General features: G+C 41.2%; 1 protein-coding gene across 2 annotated transcripts in view; it reads right to left on the bottom strand.

The window, feature by feature from the left end:
* Nucleotides 1-15518, bottom strand: part of Zswim6 (zinc finger SWIM-type containing 6) — a 161913-nt gene that overhangs the window by 89779 nt on the left and 56616 nt on the right. Inside the window, exon 1 of one of the 2 annotated variants that reach the window (XM_040728852.1) lies at nucleotides 12035-12224. The exons of the other annotated variant lie outside the window; for it this stretch is intronic. Coding sequence (XP_040584786.1) covers nucleotides 12035-12209 — 175 coding nt within the window. The 5' untranslated portion in view covers nucleotides 12210-12224. Of the gene's footprint in view, nucleotides 1-12034; nucleotides 12225-15518 lie in introns of those variants that run through there. 2 annotated transcript variants of the gene reach the window in all.

Here is a 15518-nt window from a genome sequence, read left to right as displayed (position 1 = left end):
CATGCTGGCAGGGCAATTACTTTACTAAATAAGCCATTTATTTCCATAGTCCTCATCCACATTTATTATCGGGCACTGACTTTAGTTCTAAGGTTACCAGGCATTTGTTTTGTGTATAGTCTGATGTAAGTATAATCTTATTGGGGTGGTATGTATCTGTAGCTAACTTAGGAACTGCAGTAAATAACTAGCATTTGGCATTTACTCACAAGTCTTACATTCATCAGTCTTATAAACAACAACAAATTACTTTCCTCTTAGATGTGGAAGTTTAGGTGTCAGTACTACAAGCAAATAAATCTACAAATAGGTGTTCACACCCACCACACACCACCTTTTAGAGCTCCTTAGCAACCCTTTGGTGCTGACACAGCCTCAACTTCCCCTCTGTACTATAGAATCTTCTTCTTGATTTTAGCAGGGCTTTCCATCAATTGTGTGTACCCTAACTCAAATGCCCATACTCATGGTGCCTTCATGATCTCTCAGATAGAGACAAGAGGGTCAAATGTAAGGGTGCTTCCGAGTCAACAAGCAAAATAAATAGCAGATAAACAGTAGAAACACATTTGGGCTGGTATAATTAAAGTCATCGGGAGTATTTCAGACCACAAATCAATATAGGTTGAGAAGACAAGTTGCACGGTTTTTATAGAACATACTAGCTCAATTTCAGAGAAAAGGAACCATAGGAGTCTCTACCTTCTAGCACTTTTAGCACAGTTACAAATTTTATCTGTCAAAGCTTTGATCTTTATCTTCCATCTAGAAGGTTGGGATCATACATGTATCCTAGTATCATGTACAATATTTAATAATTCAATAAATATGTATGAAAACATGTGAAGCATGAATAACAGAATCTAAGAGCTGATGCAAACACTCACACAAACCCATTGTAGTAGAGCAGACCAGAAATGCCAGTAGTGAGTGAGGATTCCAAAAAGAAGCTAGCTCTCAGTGGCATGATCTACAGAATACAAGGTTTATATATTTAATGAATTCTGTGGTTCTGCCTGGCAGAGGTCTTAATGAACACATTATAATACATCTAGAGGAAATAGCCCCAACACCATCACCCATGAAATTTAACACCACCATTACTCCTGGATTATTTAGTCGAAACACAGCTCAGCTGCTATCCAAGTCACTGGTCCACCATGACTGCCTAGGGCAGTTAAGTGTGATAATTGGCTATTTGCCTTTTTGGTGTTTTGTTTTTTGTTTTGTTTTGTTTTTGAGTGTTAGGATTAGAACCCAGACTCTCACAGTACTGTGCAACAATCTCCTGAGATCCTACAGGGAAGCTCCCTAAGAAGGAAGGCATACAACTCAAAATGGCCTCAGGAAGCCCCTGAACTGACCAGATTCACTAGATGCCTCCCTCCCAGAGTAAGAGGTAAAGACTGCTCAGACACTTCCAGACAAACCAAGTTGCCTGAAAGAGGTTTAGACCAACCGAGTCACTTAGAAAGGACACTCTTCAACCTGTTGAGCTATCTGCAGGTTGTCCAATGTGCTTCAGGTCCCCAGCTTTTGTGGGCTGTCACCAATGCCGGAGTAAACTTTAGTGATGCTGTTGTCCTTTACGCACTGACTCACCAAGTTGGACTTTGGTACCATCTGTACTTCGGTGGGTCTTGAGCTCCCTATCTGGGGTGAGGAGATGTATGCAATGCCTCCCCAGGAAAAGAAGTCACACAACACAGTTACCAGGGAAGTACTCAATCAAAAACTACAGGCCAAACCCCAGATATTTATTCTTAACCATAGGAGAGTAAATTTTAACTTGATGGCATAACACCTTTAAACAACTTAAAAATACATAAAGTCCCTTGCCATTTAGAACCACCTTAGGTTATACTAACAACCTTAGGATATACCATAAATCCATTTCCTATTTAGTCAACCACGATTTTAAAACAATTCCTAATGGTTGCTTAAATATGCATAACTAGGTTTAGAATAGTTATTCTGATTTAAAGCAAAGGAACATCTGTTTATGAGTACAGCCTGACAGCAGTTTGAAACATCCATCACAAGAGATCAACTGCAAGCTTAATAAGCATTATTTGTATTCTACATAATACTATTTGTTCCTTGTAGCCACTACAGCAATAAAACACACTCAAACTCATTTAGTGTGCATTAAATCCAACGTACCTAGGCAAAACACTGAAAACCCATTTGGATGGTTCCCAGCCTATAAAGCCCAACTTTTTAAAGTATTAGTACCATCTGGTTACTATTCTGCATTTACCAAAACAGTGGCTCTGCACACATTTATGTAGCAGCTGTGGTCAAACTTTAAATCATTTCACTTGGCTAAGTGAAAATTCTTCAAGAGAAAAATAAATATAGTATTTAGATTATATATTTAAAATAAGTTTCATTACTAGTCCTCATATCCTTTCCCAAAGACAAAATTAACAAGAATGTAAACTGTATTTGGAACCTCTTAACATGTTCAATCATTTATCAAATGACAGAATGTCCACAAATGTCAAGTGATTTGTCCACGATCTGACAACTATTAGCTGGACTCTGCCCAAGTCAAGGGTGTCTCCTGGTTTGCAATTTAAGTCTTTTCACAAAATCAGTCATCTGAAGACTGGAGAACAGGAGTTGAAAATAAACTCTGGTAAACCAAAGCAGTGTTGTTCGCACCTGACAGGACGCTTGAGGAGGTGGCACTAGCAGTAGAGGTCAAGGTTAGTAAGGTCATGATGCAAAGGCAGTCCAACCACAACCCCACAACACCGTGGCAGTTCAAATCAACAGACTCCGTCAGTGTGCACAACGCTAACTGGAAGCTCACACAGTTCCTAGGCCTGTCAATCTTTATTTCAGCACCGTGGCTCTAGTCAGGTCCTACATGCAAGGCTTCACTCTGCCTTTGTTCCATCTTCGTTTTTCTCACACTCTCACCAGCCTGATGGCCCAGCTTACGAATTCAACCCTATTGTTTTCTGTATAGGCCAGGCAGCGTTTCCATTCAACAACTTCAGTTCTTTCTAAACTCAAGCCAAGCACGGGGGACAGTCACTGTTTGGGAGAAAAGTGAACCAAAACTGTTTTGAAATTCTCTGTGAAAAACAACCTGTTGTATTAGAACAAACAGCAGCTTGTTCCTATCAGTCCTTTGTTTGACAAGTCTGGGCTGGCTAGAAAGGTCATTTATGCCTCAAAGTATCAAATTAACATTTGAAGACACGAATTTTAAAAATGGCCATTTGCTTCTGTTCTGTGAATGGCTAAGGTAGTTCCTACAAGAGAGAAAAGAAATTGACACAATCTTAACCAAGCCCCCCAAAGGCAATAACAAAAACATACAAATGTTCCATACTTTCCTCAAACAAACTCAACATGGGCTTCATTTCAACACATGCCACGACTTAATTCAACTTCATTCTCAAAAAGCAAGAAAAAGTGCCACCTAAAACTTGTTTAATAATAACAACTACTTCACTTAGAAGAAACAAACAAGGCCAATTGACTTAACTCACAGTAGCACTTACTCCGATGTCTTAGATTTGGGGGGGGGCAGGGGAGATTTCTTAACACAAAAGTCAAAAACAAGTATCTGTCTTCTCTTCAAGAAAATGACAATTCTGAATAAATGACAGCATCCTTAGGTGCTGCTCACTATAGACACAAAGTCCCCCAGGATCTCTACCCCCAAACCATGAAATCATTGCAGGTAATGTGTCAAGGAGCCAGCATTTGGTGCTATGGAGGAACAAAGAAAGCCCCCTATTGGGTAAGGGGAGCTCAGCTTGAGATGAGTGGTGGGTACTTTAAAATCTCTTTTATGGATAGGGTTTAAAAAAACACTTAAATATCAATTTCATAATTTGTAAGAATTTTATTAAAACTCAGTATTTGATGAATCAAAAATAAACACAATAGAATACATATAAAACAAAATCCAGCACAGGCAGTTCAATCATTTTGCAGCCGTTTGAGTAAAAATGAGATTGGGCATACATCCCCAATAGAGGCCAAGTCTGGAGGGAAATTCTGACAAGGAGCAAGATTTCTGTGGGCTCAAATATCCCCCCATAGATTGCTTATTAGTTCCAAGAGAAAAAATAATACCCAATTAGTGAAGCAATTGGAAAACATTTTGACTAATGATCACAATTAGCACTGTCAACAAGGGGCAGATAGGCTTCTTATTCATCAGTTGTGATGCCCGGAGAAGGAGAAATTACTGGTGAAGAATTAGGTAAGGTAAATATAACTTGAACCTAACCGTAAGCAAATACCACTGAAATCTGAATAAGAACATTCCATTTAAAAAGGATAAAGTATTCTATTCTTTAAAATGTTATATGTCACAAAAGGTAAAAGTCTGGAAATAATCCAAAATAAAGGAAGCTAAAGAGAAATGAGAACCAAATGCAATGCCTGACCTAAAACGGACCCTGCACTGGGGGTAAAAAGACCTCTTACAAAGAGTATTATTGGACCAACTGACAAAACTGGAACACAACAGCAGATTATGTAAAACTTGCCAATGTTAAAGTTATTGAGGAGACAACTATTCTGTATAGGAGAAAATTCATACAGAATGCACTTTCTAATGATTTTTTAAAAATGTTTGTGTAGTTAAGCGTGTTTGCTGTGTGTTCATCCAGGACAAAAGCAAGTTATGAAGTGATGGAGAGAAATCAATGTTGTTAGGAGTAAAATGTCTTCACCCCATGACTTCTGTAAGCTTGAAATGATTGTGACTTTAGAAATACCTAGGGACAGTGAGACAGCTCAGTAAAGGAGCCTGCTACCAACTCTGTCACCCTGGGTGCAGCACCTGGAACCCACGTGGTAGAAAGAGAACACTAACTTACAAGTTCTCCTCTGACCTCCACATGTTCTATGATACACCTGTACCCACAAACTGAATCTAAAAACAACTAAATATCGAAAACCCTTACATACACATACCTCAATGTTTTGCAACTTAATTTGGTAACTATAGTGTATACATTAAATACCAGTGCAAAAAGTAAGACACAAATTGTATCATTATGTTATTTCACTATGAATTGGGAGAGAGGGTACCAGGCACCTGATGGAGGTGCCTTTAGGAGGCACTGGGTCTCCTGGAACTGGAGTCAGAAACAGGGTTGTGATCCACCCAACATTGGTGCTGGGCCTCTGCAAGAGCAGTGTGAGCCTTTAACTCCTGGGCCTCCTCTCCAAACCTGAGAACCCAATTTTTTTTATTTTGGTTTTTCAAGGCAGGGTTTCCCTGTGTAGCTTTGGAGCCTGTCCTGGAACTAGCTCTTTGTAGACCAGGCTGGTCTCGAGCTCACAGAGATCTGCTTGCCTCTGCCTCCCAAGTTCTGGGATTAAAGGCACAAGCCACCACTGCCTGGTTTAATTTTACGTATCAATCCCAGATCTCCCTCCTTCCCCTCATGCCACAACCCACCACCTTCCCCTCCACTCCTTGGAGAGGGTATAGTCTCCCATGGGGAGACAACAAAATCTGTCCATCACCATGTTGAGGCCTGACCAAGGTTCGCCCCCTTGTGACTTGGGCTGAGGAAGGTATCTCTCCATAGGAAATGGGCTCCAAAAACCAGTTCATGCACTAGGGATAAATTCTGGTCCCACTGCCAGTGACCTCACAAACTGTCCAATTCTCCCACTGTCACCACATTCAGGGGATCTAGTTCAGTCCTATACAGGTTCTGCTGTCAGCCTGGGTTTTATACTGTTTCCCCAACAACCAGTGACCCTCCTGCATGTATGGGCTACTGACTGGCAGCAGGTCAGCAGTGAGGGTTGCAGCATCCTAAGAAAGCCCAAACTTGGGGACAGTAGACCTCAGTAACCCTTGAAACACCTGGGTAAAGGCCTAGATTGTCTTTATGAGCATCTGCTCTTACAGGCATGGCCTGGGATTTGGGCCTGACTTCCACTCTGCCACTCACCGTAGGAGACAGCCTCCAGTTTTCTTTTTTCCTGGTGCTGCCTTAAGTTCTCAATAAATACAATAACAATTTTCGGGAGCAGGACATTTAAAAAGAGAAAACTAATGAAGTACACTCCTTATACTTAATCAGTATGAAACTATGACTGGTGTGTGCTTAGCTAGCCTCAGCTCAAATCATTTTTAGAAAGCTGGAGCCCATCCCATCCTATGTTCAGCCCCCAGTTAATCCCCACTCCTCTTAGCAATCCGTCTTCAAGAGCTACATTCACAGGTACCTTCAGAACTTGCCTGCTCATTTACACCAGTGATGGAGGTTGTGAGGGGGGTAAGAGAGCTAGTAAAACAGAAAAAACAAACAAAAAAAACAAACAAAAGTGTTCAGCAAACAAGGGGGAAGGGCAGTTCTGCTGTGGAGGGAAGGTACACCACCTGCAGGAGGTGGCTTGCCTGAGTCCACAGTCAATAGTGCACTGGGGCAATTATTTGTCTGTCTACAACACTCCAGACAGAACCCAGAGCCTGACAACCTAGGCAAGCAGTCTTCCTGAGACACACACCCTGGCAGTCCCTAAAATTGTTAATGGAAACAAAATGCTTAACTGATAAACATGTGAAATGCTTTGTTCCCAACATTCTTGCTTTCATTTTATGGTTCTTGGCACAAGACTCATTGGCTTATGGGATTTATGCAGTTCTGAATGCAGAGATAACTGTCCACTGACAGGGGAATGCAGGGCTGGAATACATGAAGTCAAACTTAGCATGTGGGTAGTGCTGTCTGATCTACAGCAGGACCCTCCTGGAGACCTGCTTCCACCCTCCGCCAACTACAGGCTGCCTACCTCAGGCATCTGGCTTCTGTTCTTCTCAGGGAAGAATCTAGCACACATGCAACCTCTGTCACCACTACTTAATGAGTCCCAAGTCAGACGGAGCGGGGACCACGATGACACAACCCTACTGATTTTGGTAAAACCACTAGATACCCTAATATAGAAGAGTTTAAAACTTCACTGTGGGTGATCTTTCCATCTGTGGCTAAATGTGTCAGTTATTGGTCTAGGAATAAATGTAAGTCTATTACATTGTTAGTATTTTCAGATATAACCTAAGCATCTAAGGATTTAATATAACTTATAACTGAATCTCATACTGTCATCTGACTAATCCTAAGCATGCTCGAATTTTGTTTAGTATTTTCCAATTCTTTAACAATTGGTACAGGATACCTTCCAAGCAAAGATGAAACAATTCTAAAGTTGCTGTTACAGATTAAAAATCCCAGAGTCTGTAGTTTGTACAATGGCCACATAGAATACAGTTTATAAAGCACTTTTCAGCCTGGTGATGGTGGCACACACCTTTAATCCCAGCACTCAGGAGGCAGAAGCAGGTGGATCTCTGTGAGTTCAAGGCCAGCCTGGTCTATGACAGAGAGTTTCAGGCTAGCCAAGGCTACACAGGGAAACCCTGTCTCCAACAACCTAAACAAACAAATGAATGAATGAATGAATGAATGAACAAAGCCTTTTCCAATTCATGTGGCACACCACTCTTTTTACTATTGGACAAGTGAAGAAACCAAAACTGGGAGGCAAAGAATAAGCTCAAGTCTGTAAATGGCAGAGTTGGGCCTAAACCCAGACGTACTAAGAGTTATTTCCAGGCTCTTCCACTTAACAAAGACATGGCTACTTCTAACCTAGTCATACATCTAACACCAGTCCAGATCACGTCATTATTGGCTGTGTGTTCTCTTGTATAATTAATGCAACCAAAAGAAAAGGGCTATGCACTATCACTGCCTTAAGGGGAATATATGTCCGGACAAAGGTCTATCACAGGGATTTACATTGATGGTAAAGGAATATGATTCTAGATGAGTCTTGTCCAGTGATTATTTCTCCAATGAGGAAATGTTCCATACCTAAGCTATTCAATACATTAGCCACTCCAAATGCAAAACCAAGGAACAGAATGTTTAATGTTATTTAACTGAATTGGTTTAAATTGAAATAGTCACAGGTGGGTAGGGTCCTATTTTTGCTGGGGAATGCAATTCTATACCTGGAAGCCTGGAAACAGCTTAATCTTAACATCTGAATGTTGCAATGTAGCTGTGAGAGCAAATAAAAAAGAGCATTAACTTAATCGGGAGCCCAGACACAGCACTGGTTTACTCAGTAGGTTTGTGGAACTGGAATGGATGTGATACCATCAACAGTAACACAACCAGCAAGATAACACTAGAATTATCTTGTGATCTTTGTAAACTCCTCTGGGCAGCTAAATCCAATGAGTGTCTGCAGAAGCCAAGACCTGTTGCTGACAGGGAAATGTCAATTTGATCCCACAGGCCACAGTGGCTTTCTTGGCAGAAAAGTCACTTTACAAGGAAGTACCTCCAATAGACTATAAACCCAGACTCACAAGTGTAAACAGCAGCTGCTCTTGGTAGATGAATTTACACTGTATTTGTGCTTTAAAGAATTCGAGGAAGCATCTTCAAAGACATGTTCCTCTTTTCTGTCCCTACAGCAGGGTGTCCCCATGGCATCCCCATAAAACATGCTTCTGTGTTCTCCCTTCATTCACCTGACCAGGCACTAGATTTCCCTAAATAAAAATGATGGAGTTTTACAGCAAGTTCTTCTTTGTGTGTTAAAATTACTGAGCTTTTCAAAACCCCTTGAGGAGATTTTATGAATTCCATGAACAAAATCAGGTGCCATTTTCCTATTGCTCTAATAGAGTCCACCTTCAAGGTAGCTCTCTAGTGCTAGTATTCCAGTCTTGGTTTTCACTCTTCGCCTATTGGACAGTTAAAGCTCCATAAGTCACTTGACTTTGCACTGCCTGGGCTTATTCATCTGTACATTGACAGGGTACTTAAATTATTCCTCAAGTATCTTCCAATTCTAAAACTGCCATTTAGTGATATTCCCATTATTTTTAGGGTCTTTGTTGGGGCTTCTGAATTACAGTTAATCAATCTCTCTCTTTACACATACATATACACAGACACCCACATTGTAACTTATGCAGCAAAATGGATTGTGTATGATCTGCTTCAGCCAATCCATTCTCTAAAATGTATACCTGTTTATGTGTAGAAAAAGACATCCATGCATTTATAGTATTTTAAAATCAAAGCCCTAGCTCAGCATGTTGGTACATGCCTATAAGCCAGCACCAGAGAAGCCAGAGGGGAAAACTGCAAGTCTGAGGCCAGCCTAGGGCTATATATTATTCGGAGGTCCTACCTCAAAATAGAAATAAAAACAGTAAGTAATAAATAGGTACTGATGAGATAGCTCAGTAGGTAAACGTGTTTGCTGAATTAGCAAGAAGAACTGAGTTCAGACCCCAGCAGCCACATAAAAACCAGGGCTGTCTGAACATATACATTCCATACACACACAATAACTGACAAGGCCGCTAGCTAAGGTATACAGGCTCCGTGAGTCCAAGACAGGGGAATCTTCACTAAATCACTCCCACAGGGATGGAACTACAAGAATCAAATGCATGATGCATACCTCATGAGCAATGAGGTTCTTATCACTTGTCTAAAAGAAAAAAACTCACCTGCTAGTCACTCATCACTTCTGTGAGAATCCACGAAAAGAACGCCACCACACCCCGAGGAATCAAGAGTTCCATATGCTCTGACAGGCATATAATCAGCTAGCAGGAAGATCAAAAGCAACAAAGTATCTGATGTGAGGGCTCACGGAAACTACTACTGGAATTTCTAAACTTCTTATTAAAATACTCAATAAGTTTCAGGGTTTTCAGGGAAAAGTGATGGCACTCCACAAAGAGAAGCTTAAACAGAGGTGTAATCACGTTGGTCTTCAACTTGGCTGGATATAGAATCAACTAAGAAACACACCACCTCCAGGAGTCTGTAACGGTGCTTTCCTGAAGGATTAACTGAGGGGGATCCCTACCCATGAATGGGAGTGACCTTCCACACACAGACCAGGTATAAATAAGGAGGTCCATGGGGAAAACTGATGCTTTGTGCCTGTCAGCCTTTGCTTCTGTTGGTAAGTGCATCAACTCTATTGCATCTGTCACTGCTGCTACCATCCTTCAATGACATCAGAATCCAGTTCTTCAGACTTCCAACATGGACTCAAGGCTGGTGGCTCTCCAGAAATTCTTCAGGTCATCAAGGCACCTAGCCCAGTTCTCTGTTTTCCAGTGTACAATAATCACTGTTGGATTAGCAAATACATATGCTGTAGGCCAAGCTAATAAACCCTTTTACAATAATATTCAGTCAACTGACCCTGTTCTTCTACAGAACCCTACCTAATAGCACAGGAGGGAAATCCCAAGCATCACTAGACACGACTCATCATCTTCAACAGGTCTCAGTGAATTAGGAGGAAAATAGCACTACTGTATTCCTCCGCAGAATGTGGATCGCTTGAGCAACCTATGAATGCCTTTTGTCCCCAAGTCTCTTGTGCAAACAATCCCCATGGGCTTCTTTCATCCCTAGTGATCCCCAAGACCACCACACTTACTCTACCCCCCACCTGTCAGACTAACTCAGCCTTAGATAGTGATCTGTGATTTTGTCTTGACAATAAAATCGGATTGCTGGTATTCCAACCCCTGAAAAAGCTATCTTGAATAACTTAAGCTCTCATTACCTTTCACTAGTAAATATTTTATGAAGGCTTTTGTCCTCATGTTCTCAGTTATATATAAAAAAAAAGTTTTAAAGACCTAACTATTCCTTCTGCACCTTCTGCAATAGAATGTAGCATACACACATAACAACTCCAGTGATCTAAGAGCACATATCAAAAGATGGGTTTTATGCAACTAGTGATGTGCTTTTTAACTATACGTGCAGGGGAGAAAAGGGTCCAGAAAGTCACGTGGCCATGACAAGTCTAATCTCATACTATTACATATAAGTCTGTCACTTTGTGTAAAATACATAAACACAGGCATGCACGCCTGTTTAGAAAAGAAAATATACTAATTATTACAATGCTATTACAAAAATCTCACTACACCCTTAAATTCTGTCAGCTTAGTACTTTGGTAATTTTTGGCTGAGTATGTTGCCTCTGCCAAAAAAAAGGTGTTAAGTGTTTGCAGTGTTTCTTCTTAGTCTTTGGACTTCCTTCACATAAGTAAAACCCTAATGACTTCCATGATGGATGAATGCCATGATGCCTAACAGACTGATCACGATCACCAACTGAAGAAGTTTTTTAGTACTACCACTTTTATAAATTGGGGGTGGCTCAAACAGTTTCTCAAAGCCAGTAAATTAAAATGAACTTCCTCAGGTAACTTCAGTAGCCAGTTAAAATAGTCTTTCTTCACTGACCAGGAAGCTCAGTGGCCCCTTTTTACAATCTACAAACCAAGGCCTATTATCCCACCTCTCAGTACCCAAACAAACCCCCTTTCACAAAATAGCTAATAAATTCATTCGTGATTCTGACTCACATTAGCTAAGATCCAGAGGACTATCAAAACTCTTAGCTATGACTAAGCAAAATGATCTAATTAAGTCAAGAAAAACAAATGTGTTTAACAGTAAAGTTAACCATCATGAAACAGGGCAGGGTATGAGGAAACAGCTCTACACATAATGAGATGCCATCGAGGTTAAGGCCAACATTTTTCTTTAAAGGCTAAAATGCCAGTCACAATAGCCCAGAGCTATCATGCCCAGGGTGGTTTTCATACAGACATATTCAAAAATTGGCTCTTTTCCACATAATTTCCCTACTTTTTGATCTGCTTTACAAAAATTGCAGTCATATGCCAAGTCAAAAATGAAAATGGATTTTAGCAACCAAAGTCGAAGACCTCACATCCAACAAAACATCACCTTTCTGTTCCCTCATCTGAAAAAAAATCAGCAAAAAGATTTTACAGTCTCTCCTTTCTCAAAAAAGAAAAACTTTGAAATTGACAGGTTGCTATGTAAGTTATATTTAATTTTAATTAGTTTAAATTATGCAGAAGTAGTACAGAACTAGCAAAAAAGAAAGTCGTTGGCCTTATTATAAGGTATCATTATCGATAATCTTAGTATTAACACCACCAAACCTGCTGGCTCCGGGCTTCTGTGGCCCCTCTCAGCACACAATGCGACCCCACCCACTTGCTGTCTGTCAGTCACATAAAGGTCTCGCTCTGCCCCGCCCACTCCAGCCAACAGAGTGCAGCTCTGGCCCAGGGCTGAACCGGTGAAGCTTACGTCAGCTGGAGACCGCGGCCGCATTCCTGAACCATTCAGAGGAACCCAGTGGTGGGAAGCTTAGAAAGTCCTCAGCTGTAGTGAGGGAAGCAAAGGCTTGGCTGGCAGCCAGACTCCTGAGCTCAGCATTTTGTAATGCACTTCCTTTTTACTTAGCAGCTTGCATAATGCCCTTAACCCTTTCTTACCTGCATCACACCTTTAAGCCCTTCTCTTCTGAGTCTAAGTTCAAACAAACCTTTGGACTTAGTCTCCACCAAATCACAGCCGACTCACTTTTAATACAGCTAAAGATGGAAGTTAATTAAACACACACGCTACCCACTACCTAACTGCCGAAAATCACTTCCGAAAACACTAATTTTCAAGCATAGCACAGAAACATTTTATTAATTTTTAAGCTTTTGGGGGGGGGGAGGGATTTAAGACAGGATTTCTCTATAGCTTCGTAGTCTATCCTGGAACTCGCTCTGTGGACCAGGCTGACCTTGAACTCAAAAAGATCCGCCTGCCTCTGCCTTCCCAGCTGGGATTACACCACCTCTGATCAGCTAAGCTTCCCCCCCCCCCCCCCAATGATACTGAAAATTGAACCAGGGCCTTCAGCAGACTACACATGGGCACTCTATCACTGAGTTACACTACAGCACTAAATATTTTAATATTTTCACAACCCTTCATAATTTATGTTTTAGAAACCTTTTTTAAAGTGTAGCTTCAAATGGTCCAAAATATAGCGATACATTGACAGAATAACTCCCTCCAGCTCTATCTCTGGGTCTTTCCCACTCACTCAGGATAAAGTAGCAGCCTTTCTTTTCTCTTTGGGTTTTTTGGTTTTGGTTTTGGGTTTTTTGTTTGTTTGGTTGGTTGGTTGGTTTTGGTTTTTTGAGACAGGGTTTCTCTGTATTGTTTTGGAGGTAGTCCTGGAACTTGCTCTGTAGAGCAGGCTGGCCTCGAACTCAGAGATCCTCCTGCCTCTGCCTGCTGGGATTAAAGGCGTGCACCACCACCACCGCCCTGCGCCTTTCTCTTTGTATTCATCAGTATTGGGATGAGGGGGCAAAAATATGTGCAAACCTATTTTCTTCCTTTTTCTACACTGAAGGAGGCTAATTTGCTTCCTCGGGGTTGGGATTTTATTTTAAACTGCAAAGAATTCCAGTTTTTCTTCCCCTCTCTGCAGCTTATTTCTAGGCTATCATGAAATTCTCCATCTCTACAGAACACAATCCCAGATGGAAACAAAGCATGGCAGCATGTGGCTCTTGTCCAGCATTTGGAATGGCAGGTGGAAGGAATGCCGGAGGATGGAGAGTTCAAGGGCAGCCTCAGCTCTAGGGCTGGATAGCTAGTTTAAGGTCAGCCTGGACTACATGAGACACCTAAATGGAAATTCTGGATCCAAGCCAACAACTGTGGTGTTATGTTTATGTTCATGCTGCTTTCACTGGGTTTGTCTCCCATCCTCCCACTAATGCACCTCAAGATGCACGTTCTCTCAGGCAACTCTGAGCTCAACGGTTGTAATGTGCTTTCCTTTCAGGCCACAAGATTGCAGACCTTTTGGTCAGCCACTGTTACCAAAGGTTTTTTTGGTTTTTTTAGAAAACAGATTTCAGTACTTTAATGTATACATCTCATATTATGAACGAGGCTGGGCAGTTTGTACACATGTAAGAGTAGTCTGTGTTTCTTTATACACTGTCCTATTGTGCCCTTTGCCCAATTTTCTATTGATCTTTCACACTTACCACTTTGTAAGTGCTTTTTTAGGAGGCTAGAGAGGTGGCTGAGTGGTTAAGATCACTGATGCACTTGCAGTCTGGTTCCCAGTACTCACAGACAGGCTCACAGCTGGTTCTAACTCCAATCCCAGGGGATCTGATGTCCTCTTCTGACTTTCTAGACACCTAGACACATATGATGCACTTACCTATACTTAGGCACACACGAGTATACAAAAAAGAAATGCATAAATCTTTTTAAATTTTTATTTGTGTGAGCACACATGCATACATTTGCTGTAACATACATGTAGAAGTCAGAAGACAACTTAAGGGAATTGGTGTTACAATAACTCTTCCTGCCAGCCTGGTCCCACAGCCTCTTCAACCCCAAATGAACACTCAGAGACTTATATTAATTATATTATTGTTGGCCAATGACTAGGGCTTCTTATTGGCTAGATCTGTCATAATTATTAACCCATCTCTATTAATCTAAATATTTCTACACGGTCTTCTCTTACCAGAGAACACCTCACTTGAGTCCTCTCTTCCCGGGATCACAAGATGATTCCTCTATGCCTACACCTCCCAAAATTCCCCTTATCCCCTAGTCCTGCCTATCTCCCTGCCTCATTGGCCAAACGGTGCTTTACTCATCAATCAATAAGAGAAACATATATAGTCTCGTTCCACCACCTGTCCTGGGGATCCAACTCAGGTCATCAGGATTGGTGGCAATTGTCTTCTCCTGCTGAGCCATCATGCCATACTATGCCTTTTATTCTATTCTTGGAGGATTTTTTAGGACAATAAAAGTGCAGGGGCTGGAGAGACAGATCAGCAGCTAAATAATATTAACTGTTCTTGCAGAGGACCCATTTCAATTCCCAACACCCACATCCATCCACAATTCCAGTCCAAGAGGACTCAGTACCCTCTCCTGGTTCTACAAGCACCAAGCATGTAGGTAGTGCACACACATACATTCAGGCAAAACACATATATACCTGAAGTAGAATATAATTATAAGGCAATTTTTTAATGAACAAGAAATAAGGATGAACTAGTCCTTTCAGTTCTGTTTCACCCTTCTCTGGATATCTCTTAGCAATTGCTATGCTAAGTCCCTATGAAACTCCCAAGTTTCACATTTACGTAAAACATATTGACAAACAGATATTGTAAATATACAGCTTGGGGCTGGAGAGACGGCTCAGAGGTTAAGAGCACTGGCTGCTCTTCCAGAGGTCCTGAGTTCAATTCCCAGCAACCACATGGTGGCTCACAACCATCTATAATGAGACCTGGTGCCCTCTTCTGGGCGTGCAGACATACATGCAGAACACTGAATACATAATAAATAAATCAATCCTGTAAATATACAGCTTTTGATTTATATTACCGTTTTAAAAGACGGTAATATAAAATATCAATTGGTTGTTGAGAATAGCAAACTACGATTTTGAATATGAACTCCAAGTTAGGCAGTTGTTTCTTCCTATGGTACAGCACAATGACACATTTTCAGGCATTCAAAGTACCTGAGTGTTGAGCTAAGAATGGGGAGGAGTGAGAAAAAGGAATTCTGCCAAAGCAAGAAACC

Source organism: Mesocricetus auratus, unplaced genomic scaffold (assembly GCF_017639785.1).
Source record: "Mesocricetus auratus isolate SY011 unplaced genomic scaffold, BCM_Maur_2.0 Super-Scaffold_100020, whole genome shotgun sequence".
Classification (NCBI taxonomy): domain Eukaryota; kingdom Metazoa; phylum Chordata; class Mammalia; order Rodentia; family Cricetidae; genus Mesocricetus; species Mesocricetus auratus.
The sequence above is the reverse complement of the archived record's forward strand: the minus strand, read 5'-3'. Positions and strand labels throughout refer to the sequence as shown.